We start from the raw sequence: 18,372 nt of genomic DNA on the forward strand, positions 1-18,372 counted from the left end.
GAAATGCAGTGAAATGCAGCGTAGTCTAATGGGTTTAAATGAAATGAAATGCAATAATAATAAATCCAAAGCAGTGCAGTGCAATGCAGTGCAGTGCAATGAAATGCAGTCCTAACCCAAATGCCAGACAGTGGATTGCAATGACATGCAAACACATTAGCGTGGTGCAAAGAGGCTGCAGTGCTGTGGCACAGTGAGGCTGCAGCGGGATTCATCGCAGTGCTGTGAGGTCCCATTGGGGGCAGTGAGGTTGCACTGGGCTGCAATGGGATGCTGCAGTGACGCAGTGGAGCTCAGCACTGGGCAGTGCAGGCAGCAGTAAGAGGTTGGCCGGCTGTGCGCAGGGGTGACAGCTCAGGAGTGACAGCTCAGCAACTCTGTGCCCTGCTGCCTCCCCTGTTAGGACAGGCATATGAAGGATCATGCTCTGACTGTTGTGTCTGACCTCATGTGGCTGGTGGGGTTCAGAGCTCCCAACCCTCCCCACCACCAGCTGTTCAGGGACACGGTTGCTATGAGGATGTCAGATGTACCTGGTTGCTATGGGGACACTGTTGGCATGGTGATGCTGTTGCTGTGTCTGGCAGAGGCAGGGATGGAGCACTAGGAAGGCTGTTCCCACCGGAGTCACAGGAATGACAAAAATCCAAGCAGGGAACAGGCAGAGCCCAGCCTTCACCATGACAGGAATGGAGGTGTCTGGGAAGCAGACAGGTGGATGCCCATCTCCCCACAGGCAACCAGAAGGACTGAGGGGACACACTGGGTTGACACAGTCCTCTCTGTAAAATCCATAGAATTCATCATAGAATCATCTGAGTTGGAATGGACACTTAAGAGACAACTCCCCTAAAATGAACAGGAACAGCTACAACTTCTGTTAGGTGCTCAGAGCTCCTCCAGCCTGATCTTTAGTGCCTTCATGTTGGGGTGCTGTGTGCATGACTCCTCAGCAGGCAGATGCTTGCATTGGATGGCACAAGCATCACACTCAGCACACTGCATGCATTGCAATGATGCAAGAGCTCAGTACGGTGTCTCTCTGGGAGATGAAGAGACACAATTGGGTTTGGTGAAGTGAGCAACGTTTTTAATTAAAAATTAATCCCCAACCGGCCGCCTGGCTGGACCAGACAGAGCATTTTGCCTGGCAGAGACAGGGATGGAGGATGAACTCCCGGGTGCCGGACCCCGGGGCCCTCACACAGGCACCACGGCTCAGCATTGCTTGCTGCCTCCATAACAGTGGGGCTGGAGCTGCCTGTCTGCCCCACACCCACCAACCCCCAGCCCACTGTGAACCAGGATTCATTCCTGAGCTGCAGCTTGGGGAACTGAAGCAATCTCCTGCAGCAGGGAGAAGGGGCAGTGGGGTCTCCTTCCCTCTGCTCCATCTCACCTCCCACCCCCCTCAGGGTGCCCAGGGTCAGGGTTTTGCCCCCCTCATGTAGCTGGCAGTACCCCAGGATGCAGCCCAGTATGTGGCAGAGCTTCCGCACTGCTGCCAACATGACCTAAGGCTGTACAGGAGCACATGAGGACACCCTGGCTGGCACATAGGACTAGAGGACCTGACTGTCATTGCATCCCCCCATTTCCCCCAGCTCCTCTCAGAGGCTGAGACAGCAGTACTGTAAGCAGATCTGGAGGCCCAGCGCATGCATTGCCCCCTCCCAGCAAGGCTTGGTGCCCTGCAGCTGCCCAGGGCTGATGGCACTAGCAGGGATGTCACCGCTCCAGCACAATGGGGTGGGGACAACCACATGCAGGGCACCAAGGTGTCACCAGGGGGCTGAAGGTAGTGGGGACAAGGGCACTCCTGTGCCAGATGGAGTGGCAAGAAATGCCTGCTGACAAGTTCAACCAGGCTGTAATTGTGACACCAGGACAGCTGTGCGCCAGCCTGGAGGAGTCCTGCTGTTCCGTGTGTCACCATCCCTGCCTGAGTCCAGTGCACTGGTAGCATCAGCTGGTGCAAATGCTGTTGATGGAGGCCACCGCTGGATCAACGAGCCCCAGCTCCTCCTGTTCGTTGACACAGAGCTGGTACCCACAGCCCTTACGGCGGGGCAGTGGCCCCAGGCGCCCACTGGGCTTGGCACGGGGTGGCAGCAGGAAGCCCACGCTGCCAGCAATGAGCAGGTGCCAAATACTGTGGATGTAGAAGTAGTTCTCCTCTGTCTCCACGAAGGCATAGAGCAACACGGCAGCCACCGCAATCAGCGCACCTGGGCACAGGTAGAACACCCAACGCTTCCAGGTGGGCGGGTAGCAGTGACGGCGACGGATGGAGCGAGCTGTCTGCATGGGGACAACAGGACCTCAGGGGTGGCCATGGCCCCTCTGCCATCACACCATGACAGGCCATGTCCCCCACCCCGTGGTGACAGGCTGGGGAGGGCTGAGCATGGAGACAGGTGATAGAACAGGAAGGGGATGCAGAGGGTCCTTACCCAAGCAATGGCCATGATGCCCAAGGCAAAAAGGCTGGGTCCTAGCAGGTTCCATAGCCCATGGCGGTCCATCTGTAGTGCCATGGAGAGCAGCATGGCCCCCAGAAGGTACAGCACCTGTGGGGTGGTGATGGGGACATCAGGATGGACCTCCACTCCAGGACCCCTTCCCACCACATGCACTTTCTCTGCACTCACCTGCTTGACCACGGGCTGCAGCCGGGCCATGGCGATGACAGTGACCCAGACAGACATGAGGGAACCCAGGAAGTCGCAGAACTGCAGCACATCATAGTCCATGATGCAGAAGACCACGATGCCTGGCTGGTCACAGGCGTGATAAAACTGGGGCAACAGAGGGAATGGGGTGAGAGTTGTTCCATATTGCCCAACTCCCTGCCCACCATCCATTCAGTATCTCAACACTGGCTATACTTTCAGTATCTAAAGAGGGTCTGTAAGAAAGAAGGGGACACACTCTTTAGGAGGGTCTGTTGTGATAGGACAGGGAGAAATGATTTTGATCTAACAGGGGAGATTTAGATATGGGTTGCCCAAAGAGGTGGTAGATGCCCCATCCTTGGAGACTCTCAAGGTCAGGCCCTGAGGACCTGACTGAGCTGTAGGTATTCCTGTTTACTGCAGAGGAGTTGGACTAGATGACATTTCCAACTCAAATGATCCAACGATTCTATCCCCACCCTGCACTTACAGTGGAGAAGAACATTGTGAAGATGTAAACAGCAGCTTCCAGGAGGTAGTGGCTGCGCACAGCGATGGCCACGGGAGGCACAAACATGACATTGCTGAGGCAGAGCAGCAGAGTGGAGAGGAGCTGGAAACCATAGGAGAATGCCTCAGCATTGTCAGTGCAGCCCCAGCCATTCCATCCTGCAAGAGAGGGGAAGCTCCATCCAGTACCCATTGGAGAGCTGGGACAGGAGGACTGATGCCTAGAGAAGATCTTACCAGCTTTGCACTCGCAGGCTGCATACAAATAATTGTTGGTGCGCAGCAGCTTGCACTGCCCATAGATGCCACAGTCATTGATGCAGGGCGAGAGGTAGGCGCGCAGGTAGACCTCAGCCGTCACATTGATGCAAGGCTCGAACCTGCCCCATGGGGGAACAAAGTCAAACACCTGAATGTGTACACACTGGGCATGAGCACAGCCCCTAGATGCACACAAGCCAACAGCTGCTTCCCAACTGAGAGTTTCAGAGCAGAGCTGCAGGAGCCCACCAACGGGTATGGTGCAGTGACACCCAGCTCTGCCAGGACAAGGAGGCTGGGATACAGTGGGATGCAGTGGGATGCGGTGACACACAGCAGGCATGCTGGGATCTTACCCATGCTCTGTGGCACAGAGGGAGCGCAGGCTCAGGTACCAGCTGCCCGTCTGGGGGTAGGGGATGCGCAGGCGGCTCAGGCTGGCCGTGGCGTTGACAGAGAGCAGGAAGCCTGCCAGGGATTCTGTCGGCAGGGAAAGCCGTGGGTGAGCTGGGCAGCGGGCAGGCCAGGCACCCACCCACCCCAGGCAGCCCCTGGCAGGGCATAGGGGTCAAAACCCACAACCACAGCAGGGGGGCAGGCACGGCACAGCCTACCTGTCTCACAGGTAACCGATGCATTGTCACCAGACGTCAGTGGGACCTCATGGTTCAGACAGCCAAACACTGTCACGTTCTCACCACACAGGGAGCTCTGAGGGCAGAGGGGAGTTGGCCCTAAAGCAGCACTGGGAGTGTCCCCTGCTCTGACAGCACCCTAACGTATCACCCACGAGCACCCTGCTCATTATCTACTGTTCAAGCATCCTAACCCATGGTCCACCACCCAACAGCTCTCAAATCATGATCCATGACCCAAAGGCACCCCCGCCCCAGACCCAACACGCCCATCTCCTGGCCCAACCACCTCACCACGTTGAGCCGCAGCTCCAGGTTGAGCACCCCGCCACTGTCCAGCACCGGCAGGAGGTTGATGACAAAGACAGCAGGGCGGTCGGGCGGCACTGACACGTTGGGCCCAAAGAAGATGTAGAAGTGGACGGAGAAGGTGTCGAGCTCGTTGCGTAGCGTGGGGCGGATGGGCCAGCAGCGCTCAGTCGCAGGCATGGTGGAAGAGACGGGGAGCGGGCGCTTGGTGCTATTGGGGCTGGTGGGAGGGGGGCTGTCCCCCAGCACCACCCCACCCGCAGAACCAAAGGAATGTGGCATGTTCATGGAGGCGCTGGAGGGCAGGAAGGGCGGCCGGGCCAGGCTGGGGCGGGAGCAGTCTGGGAGCAGAGCTGTCAGCCCTGGCACCGCACAGCCCCCTGGCCCCCCGCCCTCACCTCCCACCTGATCTCTGCATCCACCAGGTTGGCAATCCATGCATCCTAGCACATCCCAGTGTCCCAACACCTCCCAGTATCCCAGAGCGTTCCAATGTCTCAGCACATGCCAGTGTCCCACAGCATCCCAGCACCTCCCAGTGTCCCAGTACTTCCCAGCAACTCCTAAGGCCCCAATATCTCCAAACATCTCCCAGTGTCCCAGCACCTCCCAGTGGATCCCAGCATCCCCAGCAAGCTGAGTGTCATTCTGTACCCAGATCCCACAGGAAACCCTTTCCATCTCCCACTCAAGTCCATGCCCTCTCAAGTCTCCCTGTGCCCTCTCAAGTCTCCCTGTGCCCCTCACCTGTCAGCTGCACAGTGATCTGGAAGGAGACGGTGCCTGGAGCCCCAGGATGCCTCTCCACCAGCACATAGTACCAGTGCTGCCAGAAAGGCAGGTCTAGTGCCAGCTGGCAGGGTGTGTGCTCCCGGCAGTCCAGTGCTGTTGAATTGTGCAGTGGGGGGGCCTTCGCTCGCATGCGCAGCCAGAGTGGGCAACCCTCAGCCCCGTGGCACCGCAGCACCTCCACCAGCACACGTGACGTGTAGCTGGGCACAAACACCCTGCAAGATGCTTTCATCAGCACAGATCAGTGGGCTGGGTCCCAAGGCTGCCCTTCCTTATCAGATCCTCTCACACTCACTTGTAGAGGCAGGAGCGGTTATGGGGAGCCATGCTCTGTTCAGTGACGTAACCAGGGTACAGCACAGCAATGTTCACCAGGCGCTGCACAATGAGCTGTGGCTGGAAGAGGTACTGGCACTCCTCATAGAGGCCCTGTGCCAGTAGGACAGTCAACATGGGGACCAGCCACACCGAGCCACTGTCCCACAGGCACAGGCCCTGCACTATGGTGATGGGGTAGGCAATCTGCCCTAGTCTATTATCCCCAAAGATGCCCAGGACCCCTGTCAATTATTCATATGCTCCCCAAGTGCCCCATGCAAGACATCTAGCCAATCCAACTTATTTGTTCCCCCAGCCCATCACCTTGACGGAGATCTTGCCCTCATCCTTGGGGAGGTGGGCAGCCAGGAACCAGTCTCCAGGCAGGGGGCTGGTGATATTGAACACCCCCGTGGTGCGGTTGGGCAAGGTCCAGGTGAGGGTCAGCGCAAAGGAGCCAGGGACAGCCGTGTCACTGGGAAAGTGTGTGTGCAGGGGGTTAATGACGGAAGGAGCCCCTGAGCGGAAATACCTGCAGGAGAGACAGCAGTTAACAGAGCCCAGGCTGGGCAGCATGGAAGGGGCAGCCCACCCCACAAGCAGCGTGTGTCTCTGCAAGCAAACACAGAGCCATTATGGGGAAGACATCAGTAAGCCAGGACCTCAGTGGAGACCCTGATCTCCCTGTTCAAGTAAAACTGGTCATGGATGAGCTGCACAAAGGAATGAAAAATGCAACAAGTGAATTATGTATGGGGAGGGAGAGAGAGTATATGCATCTGCAAGTGTATGAACATGTTTGTGCACATACGTGCAAATGTGCATGTTTGCACACATAATTGTGCATGTGTGTACCTGAATCCAATGCCTGTGTGCCTGTGTATGCATGAACTGTGCATGCATGCAAGCACATGTCTGCACATGTGTGTAGCCATGCATGCACAAGCAAAAAGCAGACAGGTGAAGGCAGGCTGCAGGGCACATCCAGGCAGGCAGCAGCAGAAGGCAGGGTCAGGTAGGAAGGGAACAGAGGAGGCAAACAGCTTACTTACACGGTGATGCTACGGTCTGGGCACTGGTCCCCAAAGGTGCCACCTTGCTCCTTGAAAGTGATGAGATTCCAAACAGCAATGACCGTGTCCTCAGGGATGTGGAAGTGAAAGAGTTCAATGCTGGCAAAGGAGCGGAAGGGACTGAGCTTGCGTGGTGTGCGGGTGAAGTAGTCAGTCACGAAGAGCCCATCTGCAGAAGAGATACAAGAGACTCTCAGTGTGAGGAGCAGGAGAAGCTGCAAGTGAGCCATTTCACTGTATGCCCAGGGCTGATGTCAGCTGTGACCACCCGTGGCACAGTCTCCACCATTCAGCACCAAGAACTAGAGAGCTATGTACTTTCTGCACAGCTCCTAAGCTCTCCTGTGTTTGTGGAGGAGGAATGGTGCACATATGTATGCACATATGCATGTGTGGGCGCTGTCTGCATGCACAGCTAAATGAAGGCGTGCACACCCACACACGAGGGTGTGTGTGACTGTATACAGCTCTATGTTTAAGACACCTTCTGCTATTGCATGGAATGTCTCACTGCCCAAAAGCCCAGCAGCCTGGGGATTTCAGGAGCTTTAGCAGGAGAAGGAAGACACCTCCTTGGTACAGCAGAAACAAGGAAGATCCGATCTCCAAACAGGAGCAGTAACTTCATTCTACTATTGTACTGTTTCCCCAGTGCCAGCCTAAGAGATCCACGCATTACTCACCAAGAATAAGAAGTCTCTACAAGCAGCCAACAAAGAGGATGCTAGCAGAAGAGCAAATGGGAGCAGGGTTGTGGCCAGGAGGATGTATACAGCAGGGAAGGGGACAGCTGAGAAGAAGGGCTGCTTTTTCCAGTGTCTGGCTGGGAGCATGCGCATGTGCTTGCATGCACGTGTGTTTGTACTGTGTGTGTGCAGCCCCAGCAGGCTGAACACTGACATGCATCTGCTCCCTTGCCTGGAACAAAGGCAGCTCCCCCTCCCTTCGTTGCCAGCCAACACGAAATGGGCATGAAATTCCCATCTGCGTGCAAGTGCACTCAATCACAGTTTCCCTTCCATGAACCACCTGACCAGCCCACAGTTCCCCAGGGGACCGAAGCTCCCTGCCAGCTGGGGTCAGTGAACTGGCAGTGGACCTCAAAGAGAAAGAGATGGTGAACGTGCTCCCAGGACATGGCATGGGGAAAGCACGCAGAGCTTCCTGACCCCATTACACTTCCTGGAGCCCACTCATCTGAGGTAAAGTGAGGGCACACAGGTGCACAGGGAGAGTCAGGCTGGAGCCCTGCGGCAGTGAGGCCACAGCACAGGCAGAAAAGCAGGAAGATGGAACAGAATTTCCTATCTATGAAAGAGAGAAAGGAGAAAAGCAAGAGCGCCTCTGCCCCAGGCCAGAGGCCGAAGAGAGGCGACCTCCTCTCCCAGAAGGGTCAGTACCACGGACAGCTCACCTGATGTCGGGCTCAGGACCACGGACAGCTCCCCCAGCCGCCCCATAGGGCCCCATAGCGCTTCTACTCCACAGCTCGGCCCCCTTCCTCCGTGATCCCCCATACACAACACCGCATACCCCTCCGCAGCCCCCAAATGAAGGCAGCTCCAGAGCCCGACAGCACACTCATTTCATCACGTATTCACTCCAGTGTCCCCCCACTCATCCTCACTGCACACACATCCCCCGCACTGCATGCATCCCTGCTGCCCCACTTCACAGCCCTCTGTCCAGGTGACACGCTGCAATTGCAGATCCCCGTAACCCCTGACCATGAGTCTGACCCCTCTCTCTGGGTGTCCCTGTGCACTTACACCACCTGTGTCCCTCCAGCACGCACACCTCTGAGCCCTCCCTATGTACCACATTGCACGCGTGCCCCACAGCCTGCTTATTGTCAAGCATAACCACCGAACACACATCTCCATGTCCCATTATGCCAACACCCCACTGCCATCTCCCATCACACATGAATATGCCCCATTGTGCTCACACGTCCTGCCCCACTGCCCACGCACCCTATACTCAGTTGCATGGTGTAATGTGGGGTACCCCACACATCAACGTGCCCTGCTGCACACTGACCCCACATCTCGCTGCACACACATCCCGCACCCCATCACACACACTGTCATCCCACGGCGGGCAGATGCTGCGGACGGTCTGCGCTCCATCCTCACCCCATTAATACAAGCACACACCTCCCCCCTTCCTCACCCCCATCCCCCACGCAGCGCTCAGCTCCCCGACCCCCTCGGCCCCTCGACACTCACCGGCGGGCGGCGGCGGCCATAGGAGGAGGAGGAGGAGGAGGGGCAGGAGCAGCAGGGGCAGGCGGAGGAGGGGTATCGGTGTGAGCGGCCGCCCCCGCCCGCCGCCCCGCCGCCCCATCCCACCGCGCCGGCTGCCGAGGGGCGCGCGGCTCCAGCAGCCCCGCCGCGCAGGGGCGACCATGACGTCATCCGTCCCGCCCCCTTTCTCCCTCCCCAATTTTCCTATTGGCGGTTCTGCTTGTCACTCACAACCGGCGCGGCCCCGCTTTCTGCTCGCCATGATACCTCCCACACGCTAGGGGGCGCTGTCGCACTCTAGGCCTCGCCCTTCCCGGTCATCCAACTTCCTACCGCGTCGGGACCGCGTGCGCAGCACTTCCGGTCCGGATCCGGTACCGGGCTCACCATTACCGCCCCCGGTACCGCCCATGGAGTTCCCGGGCGTGCTCTTCCCTTCTTACTTCGGATCCGGCCCCACCAGGGACGAGGGGCGTCCGGCTCCGGCCGCTGGATGGGGGGAGCGGGAAGAGGTGCTGCAGGCCGGGCCTGGACGGCGGCAGGTGAGGAGTAACGGGGGAACGGGATGGGGGAGGCCTGGGGGGCAATGAGTGAGGGGGCAGTGAGGGTATTGAGGGCACTGAGGGGGCTCTGAGGGCACTGAGGGGGCTCTGAGGGCACTGAGGGGGCTCTGAGGAGGCTCTGTGGGCACTGAGGGGGCTCTGTGGGCACTGAGGGGGCTCTGAGGGCACTGAGGGGGCTCTGAGGGTACTGAGGTGGCTCTGAGGGCACTGAGGGGGCTCTGTGGGCACTGAGGGGGCTCTGTGGGCACTGAGGGGGCTCTGTGGGCACTGAGGGGGCTCTGAGGGTACTGAGGGGGCTCTGAGGGTACTGAGGGGGCACTGACCCTCACCTCCATTCCCCGCTGTCCCTGCAGGTGCTGCCGCCGTTCGTGCCCCTCCGCAGCCACGAGGGGGAGAGCTGGACGCCGGCTGAGCCCGCGGCGGTGCCGCTGCTGCCGCCCAACGTGGGTGAGGATTGAGGGGGCACAGGGGGGGCTGAGAATGGGGCTGCCACCTGGTGCTGGGACGCACTCGGCAGCCCCCCCCCCCCCCCCCCCCCCCCCCCCCCCCCCCCCCCCCCCCCCCCCCCCCCCCCCCCCCCCCCCGCCGCCCCCTGCCCCCTCACAGGCTGCTCGGTCCCCAGTGTGACCGCTCAGGATATTCTCTACCACGGTGTCCTGCATAGAAAGCTGCAGACTGGGAAGTCTGGGGCTGCGCTGGACTTTGCCAAGCAGGTACAGGGCTTGGGTGCTGCTGAGGAGACAGGGCTGAGCTCCACCATGACATCACTGCACAGCCCCACACTGCTGTCCCCACGCAGCTAGGGCACTTCTTTGTGGATCATCCTGAGGACGCCTTCAGCTCCCTGGGGCAGCTGCTGCACAACAACTTCCACCTGGGAGACTACAGCCTCGGGGTCAGTGTCCTTGGTGATGCTGAGGGGGGCACTGGTGTACCCCCTCCTTTCTGTTCATAGTGGCACTTCTCTCCTCCCTGCAGAAAGGCAGTGCCAAGGACACAACCATCCGTATGACATCCATGGTGAAGAAGATCAACAATATGGAAGCCAGGCGGTGAGTGCTGCTGGGTTGGGAGGGCGGTGGGCTCCGACACCTACCTGGCACTGATTGTCCCCTCACAGTGGCTGCCCTCGGCATCCGTATGCCAACCACCTGCGCTTGTTCTCTCACCTGTGCCGGGACTGGCTCTTTGAGGTGCCACTGGGACTGCTGGCCGACTGCGTGCATGAAGAGCTGCTGCTACAGTGGACCAGACTGCTCTTCGATGACAGTTCCACAGGGGGAGCACTAGCCTGGCTGCCCCCTCAGGATGCAAGCAGTGACATGGGATGCCTGGTGTACCCTGGCGGGTTGGCCATGAACCACCTCTGTATCCTTTCCTATGATACTTGGGGGACTCTGGGACAGGGGAGCACTGTGTGGCAGTGCCCTTAGCCTGCACTCCAGATTTCCAGAATGTGGTGCTGGAGGAGCAGCCGCGGGCCCAGGGGTTGCCAGTGCAGTTTGAGCTCAACGGGCGCATCCGGCAAGTAGCTGCTGCCCGGGTGGATGGGCAGGGTGAGTAAGCCCTGGGACATGTGCACTGCATACAGAGATAGTGGCATCCCTGCTCTCTCATCTGCCCTCTCTCCTGTCTCCTACTAGACTTTGTTGGCGTTCGCTCTGACTATTACTGTGGTGTCTGGAGGATGTCAGGCAAGACAGGGGCTGCCCCCAGCTCACTGCAGGTCATCCACACTGATGTGCCAGCTTCCTGCCTCACCGTCAGGTGTGTGGTGGGAATACAGAGCTCTGGGAAGGTCCTCAGCTACAAGCCTTCCAATGTAACGCCATGTCTCTGCCCCACAGCCCACACCTGCCTGGGGAGCTGTCAGTCTGTACGCAGAGTGGAGCTGTCTATCTATGGAACATAGAGACAGGGTGAGTTGGGGCTCTGATCCCCAGTGTTTGGTGCTGCAGGAGGCAGGGGTGCCCCACAGCAAGGAAGAGCTCTGTCCTTTTCCCTACAGGCTGCAGCGGCTCCGCCATGACCCCCAGACCTTGTTTTTCCGGGACCACTCACCCTGGCGCTGGAGTGACTTCACTGCTCACCCGCGGGTGCTGAGCTGTGCTGACCGCACTGGCATCCTGTGCCTGGATACTCGGGTGAGCATGAGAACGGGGTTCAGGGTGGGCTGTGGGGTGACCTATGTCAGCCCCATGGTGCTGACAGCACCCTGTTATGCCACTGCAGGCCCCCACTAGATGCCACTTCAACTTCTTCAAGGTGGGTGAGGAAGCCAAGTGCCAGAAGGGTGAACGCGTGGTACTGCCCATGTACCTGGGTAGGGCTCACCCCTGCCAGTACCTCGTTGCCACCCAGGTGAGTCCTCCATGGCTCAGTGTCCCCAGACCTCCCCACCCACCTCGTGCATCTGGTTTGGATGCAGGTGGGGGGCACCCTGCTGAGTTTTGCCCCCTTTCAGTTTGCCGTGTACTTGCTGGACGAGCGTTTGCCGCTGGTGCCTGTGCTGAAATGGGCACACATGATGAAATTCCCCCCTCTGTTCGCTGATGTTGTGCCGGGAGAGTCTGGAAGGAGTCATAAAGTGCTGCTGGGCACCTCTCATACTCAGGAGCTGCTGTTGCTGCAGTACACAGGTGAGAAACCAGGTAGGGGAACGCAGATTCCCCTCATGTCCACATCCTGATCATGCTGCCTCACCAGCTCATTGTTGACATGTCTTACTGCAGGGGGCAGCCAGATGGCCTGCCAGCTCGCAGGGCCACCACAGCGGCTACACAGCATTGCCAGCTGCCTACCTCACCTCCCCATACAGCTCCCACACCAGCAGCACCTGCTCCAGCAGCGCCTCAGCATCCCTGCATCTGGTGAGTGGTCCTGGGCTGTGCAGGTCCTGCAGGGCTAGCAGCCAGCAGTCAGTGCTACATCAGCGTGCTTCAAAAGGCAAATGCTACTCAACGCCATGTGCAAGTTAAGATATTGATGGCTTGGGAGAGGATGTAGGGACAAACTGGGAAAGAGCAGTGAGTGCTGCATTCGTGGGGAGGTAGAGTAGGGTGTGTGGTGACGAAGCCCCATTTATCCCCATAGGGCTGGCTGCCATGCAGCATGGGCAAGGCCAGGAAGATTCCCTTCTAGTGTTCCAGCTCTCCGAGGCCGGTGATGTCTTCTATCAGACACTGAGGCACGAAGCAGCACCCACACCTGTTCCAGACCAGAGGGATGAATCTGAACCAGCTCCCACTCCCAACAAGGGAGATGAGGCAGCAGCATCCCCCGGCTCTCCCATTCTGTTTGGCAGTGAGGAAGAGAAACGGGAGGAGGAAGAAGAGCAGACCTTCTACTTATCCAATGTGGAGGTGATAATCAATGATGAAGAGGAAGAAGAGGAGGTCGTGGCCACACCAGCAGCCCCTGAGGAACCTGAGCCTCGTGCCAGCCCCAGGCCTGCCCCAGATGTACCCAGTGCAGCTGCCACTCTGCGGTACCGCCGCTGGCTGCGGGCACTGCTGAAGGCATGGGTGAGCTCCCGAGCATCCTCCTGCCGATCAGGACGCCCTACCATCAGCCAGTGGCGCCTCTTCACCCACAAGGAGCTGTCGGAGGTGGTACCAACTGCCCTACAGCAGTACCGGCAACAGCTGCACCAGACCATGCGTGAGCGGGGCCGCATCCAGCGCTGGGAGCCAGCCCCAGAGCCCCCCAGCCCACCACCCTCCTTGGAACCCAACGCTTTGAGTTCCAGGCTAACAGCAGCGTGGAGAGGCGGGTGGGGAGCCGCGGAGCTGTCTGGCAGCACCCTGCAGAGGCAGCGAGCGCTGCGGGAGCGGCGACGGGAGCAGAAACGCAAGCAGGCTCACCGCAGCCTGTCGGCCAGCTTCACCTCCTCCATCACCTACCAGTCTGAGCTGTCCGAGCTCAGCAAGGGCGGCACGCCCCGCACCCCCCCGGCCACCCCACGGGAGGCGGCGGTGTGTTCTCAACCCTGCACCCCCCCGCTGCCCCCCACCGACTTCCTGCTGTCCCCTCCGGTGCTGCGCTCCTGCGGCATCCCCAAGGAGCGCCGGCGCACGCTGCAGGACTACCTGAACGTGTGGGCCGAGGGCCCGCAGGATCCCCCCGAGCCCCACTGCAACATCACGGTAGAGCGCTGCATCCCCTCCTCGCAGAGCTCACAGAGCCAGCTCTCCTCCGCCTCGCAGCCGCGCCGCAAGCGCCCCCGTATGGGCTTCTAAGCAGCAATAAAGGCGGAGCGGCACCGTTCTCGTTGTCGGGATCTTTGAGAGAACCCACGCGGAACTCGTGGAGGTGTCTGGGCGGGTGTGTACGCTGGGTGTGTGGGTGAGCGAGCAGCGCTGTGGGAGCTGCCGGCTGGGTGCTGGCAGCGCTGTGGGAGCTGCCGGCTGGGTGCGGCGCGGTGCCGTCCGTGTCACGCGTGGGGACGCGTAGGAGCGTGCGGGCCCTTTAAGGCGGCAGTGACGAGGCGGGAGCTGCTGGCGGGGCGGGGCCGGGGCTGGCGATGGCGGCGCTGCTGGCGCGCGGGTTGGCGCGTGCCTGGGTGGCGCGGGCGCGCGCTGGGCAGGTGGGCGCGCGTTGGGAGGGGGCGCGGGAACCGCGGGGGGGGACGTGGGGAGGAAGGGAAGGAAGGAGAGAGGGGAGAGGGGAGAGGGGGGTCTCGTGGGTGTGCCGGCGTTGTCACCCGTGCAAAGTCCACGACAGAGCGAGCACCGCCCGCTGTGCTCATGGTCGCACTGCGGTTCGTAACCCACGCGCGTGGCCCCGCCGCCTACTTTGCCACCTCACGCCCGTTCCCCACCTCGCACCCGTAGCTGCCCCCGAGCGGCCCCTGTGCGCGGTGCCCTCCCCACGCGCGCCGTGACATCCCCGTGTATCCCCAGCGCTGCCGCTGCGTGTCCGGCGGGCAGGACGGGGAGGTGGGCAAAGCGCAGCGGGCGGCCAACGAGGCGGGCACGGAGGCCACCATCTTCAGCCGGATCATCGCCCGCACCGTGCCGGCCACCATCCTGTACGAGGATGAGGAGGTAGGGGTCAGCGGAGCGCACGCCACACCGTGGGTTGTACCCACGCGAGAGCGCGTGGCTCAGCCTGCCCCTCCTCCCTCAGTGCCTGGTATTCCGCGACGTAGCTCCTCAGGCTCCCGTCCACTTCCTAGTGATCCCCAAGCGCCCCATCCCTCGGCTAAGCCGCGTGGGGCCGCAGGACGCGCAGGTGAGCGGGGCTGGCTGCCAAGGGCAGCAGCTGGGTGAGGGGCGCTGGGCTGAGCCCTGCTCTGCTCCCACAGCTCCTGGGACACCTGATGGTGGTGGCAGCGCGCACTGCTCAGGCAGAGGGGCTGTCTGACGGATACCGGCTGGGTGAGTCCAGTGTAACCCCCGCTTGTCACCCCACGGGTGACACTCCCTACCCTGATCCTTGCTCCTCTCCCGGCAGTCATCAACGATGGGAAGCACGGTGCCCAGTCTGTGTACCACCTGCACCTCCACGTGCTGGGTGGGAGGCAGATGAACTGGCCGCCCGGCTGAGGTCCCCCTGCCCCCCCGGGTCACCCCACAATAAAGTTTCTTGGGGACACACTGTGGATTTTCTGGCTGCTTTGTGGTGACTCCCTCAGGGATGGGAATCGGCTGTGAGTTCTGACCCATGCACACAGACCGTGTACACATGTACACATGTACATTGCACAGCCGAGACACACTGTGCACCCAAAACTGTGCAAAATGTTGCGTTGCACAGCGCAGACCGCGCACAACAACGCACCCCACACCGTATGCATCAGTATCAAGCGTGCCTCTGCCACGGTGCACAGCACGCTGCGCTGCTCACCCCAGCACCCCCGCCCCCCCCCACCCCAGCACGTGCAAAACACGCTCAGCGCGCTCCTGTCGGAGCAGCTCCAGCCCACGCGGACACGTGCAGGGCCGCAACGCGCAGGCGTCCGTGGGTTCCCTGCCCCGCGCCTCCCGCTCCGTCCGCCGCTAAATTTAGCGCGGGGCGGGCGCTGGCGCAGCTCGCAGCCCACCTGGCACCGCAGTCTGGGCCCCCGCCAACCGCCCGGGGACCGCAGCCGCCGGGGATAATGTGGGGTCTGTTCAGCAGGGTGCTGCTGCTGCTGGGGCCCGGTTGGGGGGCACCGGCAGGTCCCTGCTCTCCGCGTGCTGCTCGCTGCCCCCCGAGGCTCCCACTGCCGGGGGCTGAGCTGCTGGGTCCTTTCTGTACGACTGGCGGGCAGCAGCACAGCAGGAGGAGGCTGGCGAACGCCAGAAGCACCCCTTGGGCTGGGGCGGGGGGGGGGGTCCCCAAAAATGCATAGGCGCCGAGGCCCCGTCTCCGTGCCACGCCGTGGGGAATGGGGCGGGCGAAGGTCCAGAGCTGTTCTCATTCCTCAGCCAAGGACTATCGCAAATGACGCAAGTTCTCCAAAGAGATCGAGGGGGGGAGGGGGGTGGAGGAGCGGGGGGGGATGTGTCACCAGCACGCCGTGCCCAGATGTGCTCCAGCCCCGGGCCCCTCCACAGGGCTCCGGCACGGACGGCTGCAGCTGCCCCGCTGCCCCCCGCCTGGCGCGAGACCCAGCGCCTGGGGAGGGGCCGCCGCGCTGGGGCAGGGGGTGGGACGTGAGGTCGGCCAGGACAAACAGAGGCCCCAAAGCCGGAGCGCGGTGGCACCGCCGGCTCACACCGCAGAGCGCTGCAATAACAGCCCGGGGCCGGCGCCGCCGTCAAAGGGCCCTTCTTCTGCCCGGCGGGGGGGGGAGCGGGGCCGGCGTCCTGCAGGCGCTGAGGGCGGCTCGGCCCTGCCCTGCCTGCCCCGGGCTGTCACCGTGGGGCCGAGCTCGCAGCTGGGCGCCGGGCACCACGGCCCCGCCCAGCCCCGCAGCGCGCACGTGGCCGGAGCCCGCGCCCGCGCCGTCATGGCCACGCCCCTTTCCCTCTAGCCCCGCCCCCTTGCCCCAGGCCCCGCCCCCTTGCCCCTCTGTCCCCGTGTTGCCCCGCTCTCACTCCCGCCATTGGGAAGCGCGCCCTCGCTCGGCTCCACCAATCAGCGCGCGGGAAGTGCGGTCTGGGCGCGCGTTCCCCGTCCCCATGGAGATGCGTGGCTCAGCCATGCAGCGCGGAGCGCGGCGGGGGCCTGAGACCCCCCACGGGTGGGTCCGGGACACCAGGGGGGGCGTGGGGAGATCAATGGGGTCACGAGCTTTGGGGATCCCCGGTGTGTTCTGGGGGTCCAAAGCAGTGGGCACGGAGGGGGACGCACCGTGGGATGCAGCCCGGCCGTTCCTCTGTCCCCACGCAGGGTCGCTCTGACCGGACACGTCGTTCCCGTGTACCCTGAGGATGGAGCCCGGCACAGGGTCAGGCTGCAGGGGGAGGCGCTGCTGCCCGTGGTGGCGCCGTGCCGCAGGGACACGCCGGTGTTTGTGGCCGAGCAGCCCCGGGAGCTGATGACGGTCCCGACCGAGCACCCGGGAGAGGTGTTGGATGCAGAGGAGGAGCACCACGAGGTGCCACCGGCTCTGACTGAGGAGCCTCCCAAGGTGCCCACAGCCAAGGACCTCCCTGAGGTGCCAGCAGAGCAGCTGGAGTGCAATGTGCCACAGGGCACCTGCCTGACCCACAGCTGGCAGGAGGAGGTAAAACCCTGCCCCAAACCCAACCTGGGGGCCACCATGAGCCCCTGCTCCCTAAACAGCCACCCGAGCTGCTGGGATGCCCTTGAGTTTTGTGGGATGGGGAAGGAGCCTGACAGTGCCCACCCTGAGGCTCAGCTGAGCACAGGCAGGGAGGTTCAGGGGAACGTCTGCTGTAGTGGAGCAATGGTGCGTGTTCCAGAAGCATCAATTTAGGCAAAAATTAGATGGAGAACACCCAAAATTCTCACTGTCTGCTCTGGACCCCTACGTCCACAGGGCTGAAGTTTCCTTCATGGAAAGCTGTGAGCACCCTGGGACAGTGACCCCACGGTGTGCCCCACACTGTGTCCCCAGGGAGCTACCGACCACCTGGACAACGCGGTACAACCAGAGCTGGGCAGTGAGGGCTTTGCCTACCAGCACGGCCACCACAAGCTGCCGCCCCCCCTGCACCCATCAGCCTCATTGCCAAGCAGCACCACCAGTGATGCCATCTGCATGCCCTACCGAATCCCACCGCTGGCACAAGGTACAGCCTCAAATAAAGGGGGAGAGGGGTTGAAAGGGGGGGGGAAGGGAGTCATGATGTTAAGGATGCTGGCTCCCCACAGGGCAGCAGGAGGCCATGCTGTACCAGAAGTACCGGTGAGCCTGTGGGACCCTAAGAGTGGTCCAGTCCTTAGGGACTCCGACATTGGTCACGGGAAGGTGGGTCCTGGCACCCCACACCCTCCCGCTGCCCTGCAGGCCAGAGCTGATGGAGGAGATCCACCCACTGCCCAGTCACATGGAGGCCCACACCATGCACCGGGATTACACAGGGGGCTTCCAGCCCACACCCCCACCTGCCTCCAAGGTACTGCCTGCCATCCTGCACCCCAAAGTGGGGTCTCCACACTATCCCCCAACTCACAGAGGATTTCCCCTTTTCTCCTGCAGCCCCATAACTACCACATGGAGCAGCCCTACAGCTTCTGGATGGAGCACATCCACAATGTGCCTGTGAGCATCCGCACCCTGCCCCACCATCTTGCTGTACCCACTGCTCACAGGGGTCTCTGTATCTCTGCCCTCCAGGGCGTCACCTGCATCCGCACTGGAGACAGTCCCTTCCGCAGGAACGCCGCCTTCTCCACCCCCATCACCGAGTACCTGGAGCAGCCCCTGCCCCATCAGCCAGTGAACCGCCGGCTGCGGCCCAGCATGAAATAAAGAGCAGGGGCCAGTCCTGCTGCTGGCACCCTGGTGTTCCCCAGGATGTCCCCAGAGCATGTTGTGGGTACCCCAAATCCCAATGCAAAGGCGCTCTTTATGGAACAGCACACTACAAGATGTG

The 18,372-nt window shown here is 61.4% G+C and overlaps 4 protein-coding genes across 6 annotated transcripts; 3 read left to right on the forward strand and 1 right to left on the reverse strand.

Moving 5' to 3' along the window:
• Positions 1–1,073: 1,073 nt before the first annotated feature.
• On the reverse strand, positions 1,074–8,997 carry TMEM8B (transmembrane protein 8B). Of its 2 annotated transcripts, XM_015848433.2 has the most exons (13): positions 8,802–8,997; positions 6,553–6,742; positions 5,825–6,032; positions 5,478–5,611; positions 5,138–5,397; positions 4,376–4,731; positions 4,061–4,157; positions 3,803–3,926; positions 3,423–3,565; positions 3,166–3,344; positions 2,652–2,798; positions 2,454–2,570; positions 1,074–2,301 (listed from the first exon to the last, which is right to left on the reverse strand). In XM_015848433.2, exons 1-13 carry the CDS (start codon positions 8,980–8,982, stop codon positions 1,966–1,968), a joined length of 2,472 nt encoding a protein of 823 aa, XP_015703919.2. In that variant the 5' UTR covers positions 8,983–8,997; the 3' UTR covers positions 1,074–1,965. The 2 variants fall into 2 exon arrangements, with proteins under 2 accessions (XP_015703919.2, XP_015703921.1); XM_015848435.2 differs by lacking the exons at positions 5,478–5,611; positions 5,825–6,032; positions 6,553–6,742; positions 8,802–8,997 and having other exon boundaries at positions 4,376–4,685; positions 5,138–5,245.
• Positions 8,998–9,137: 140 nt separating this feature from the next.
• On the forward strand, positions 9,138–13,648 carry TAF1C (TATA-box binding protein associated factor, RNA polymerase I subunit C). Its single transcript, XM_015848439.2, has 14 exons — positions 9,138–9,361; positions 9,736–9,829; positions 9,989–10,095; positions 10,182–10,277; positions 10,361–10,434; positions 10,503–10,750; positions 10,828–10,938; positions 11,026–11,149; positions 11,230–11,301; positions 11,391–11,526; positions 11,615–11,743; positions 11,847–12,021; positions 12,115–12,252; positions 12,476–13,648. The coding sequence occupies exons 1-14, from the start codon at positions 9,230–9,232 to the stop codon at positions 13,618–13,620; spliced, it is 2,781 nt and encodes a 926-aa protein (XP_015703925.1). The 5' UTR covers positions 9,138–9,229; the 3' UTR covers positions 13,621–13,648.
• A 249-nt stretch (positions 13,649–13,897) lies between these two features.
• On the forward strand, positions 13,898–14,986 carry HINT2 (histidine triad nucleotide binding protein 2). Of its 2 annotated transcripts, none has more exons than XM_015848440.2 (5): positions 13,898–13,967; positions 14,215–14,427; positions 14,510–14,614; positions 14,688–14,760; positions 14,837–14,986. In XM_015848440.2, the coding sequence occupies exons 1-5, from the start codon at positions 13,905–13,907 to the stop codon at positions 14,926–14,928; spliced, it is 546 nt and encodes a 181-aa protein (XP_015703926.1). In that variant the 5' UTR covers positions 13,898–13,904; the 3' UTR covers positions 14,929–14,986. The 2 variants fall into 2 exon arrangements, with proteins under 2 accessions (XP_015703926.1, XP_015703927.1); XM_015848441.2 differs by having other exon boundaries at positions 14,284–14,427.
• A 1,436-nt stretch (positions 14,987–16,422) lies between these two features.
• Positions 16,423–18,294, forward strand: SPAG8 (sperm associated antigen 8). The gene is made up of 7 exons (XM_015848292.2): positions 16,423–16,550; positions 16,700–17,036; positions 17,391–17,565; positions 17,648–17,681; positions 17,784–17,892; positions 17,976–18,038; positions 18,114–18,294. The coding sequence occupies exons 1-7, from the start codon at positions 16,489–16,491 to the stop codon at positions 18,246–18,248; spliced, it is 915 nt and encodes a 304-aa protein (XP_015703778.1). The 5' UTR covers positions 16,423–16,488; the 3' UTR covers positions 18,249–18,294.
• Positions 18,295–18,372: the final 78 nt, after the last annotated feature.

This window comes from Coturnix japonica, chromosome Z, assembly GCF_001577835.2.
Source record: "Coturnix japonica isolate 7356 chromosome Z, Coturnix japonica 2.1, whole genome shotgun sequence".
In the NCBI taxonomy this organism is placed as follows: Eukaryota; Metazoa; Chordata; class Aves; order Galliformes; family Phasianidae; genus Coturnix; species Coturnix japonica.

Coding starts and splice junctions, on each gene's coding strand:
- HINT2 (XM_015848440.2), top strand. CDS start 13,905: ATGGCGGCGCTGCTGGCGCGCGGGTTGGCGCGTGCCTGGGTGGCGCGG. Junction 14,428..14,509: donor TCCTGTACGAGGATGAGGAG/GTAGGGGTCAGC, acceptor CTCCTCCCTCAG/TGCCTGGTATTCCGCGACGT. Junction 14,761..14,836: donor GTCTGACGGATACCGGCTGG/GTGAGTCCAGTG, acceptor CTCTCCCGGCAG/TCATCAACGATGGGAAGCAC.
- SPAG8 (XM_015848292.2), top strand. CDS start 16,489: ATGGAGATGCGTGGCTCAGCCATGCAGCGCGGAGCGCGGCGGGGGCCT. Junction 17,037..17,390: donor CCCACAGCTGGCAGGAGGAG/GTAAAACCCTGC, acceptor CTGTGTCCCCAG/GGAGCTACCGACCACCTGGA. Junction 17,893..17,975: donor CACCCCCACCTGCCTCCAAG/GTACTGCCTGCC, acceptor TTTCTCCTGCAG/CCCCATAACTACCACATGGA.
- TMEM8B (XM_015848433.2), bottom strand. CDS start 8,982: ATGGTCGCCCCTGCGCGGCGGGGCTGCTGGAGCCGCGCGCCCCTCGGC. Junction 3,927..4,060: donor ATCGGTTACCTGTGAGACAG/GTAGGCTGTGCC, acceptor CCCTGCCGACAG/AATCCCTGGCAGGCTTCCTG. Junction 2,302..2,453: donor GCATCATGGCCATTGCTTGG/GTAAGGACCCTC, acceptor GTCCCCATGCAG/ACAGCTCGCTCCATCCGTCG.
- TAF1C (XM_015848439.2), top strand. CDS start 9,230: ATGGAGTTCCCGGGCGTGCTCTTCCCTTCTTACTTCGGATCCGGCCCC. Junction 10,278..10,360: donor TGGGAGACTACAGCCTCGGG/GTCAGTGTCCTT, acceptor TCCTCCCTGCAG/AAAGGCAGTGCCAAGGACAC. Junction 12,253..12,475: donor CCTCAGCATCCCTGCATCTG/GTGAGTGGTCCT, acceptor TTATCCCCATAG/GGCTGGCTGCCATGCAGCAT.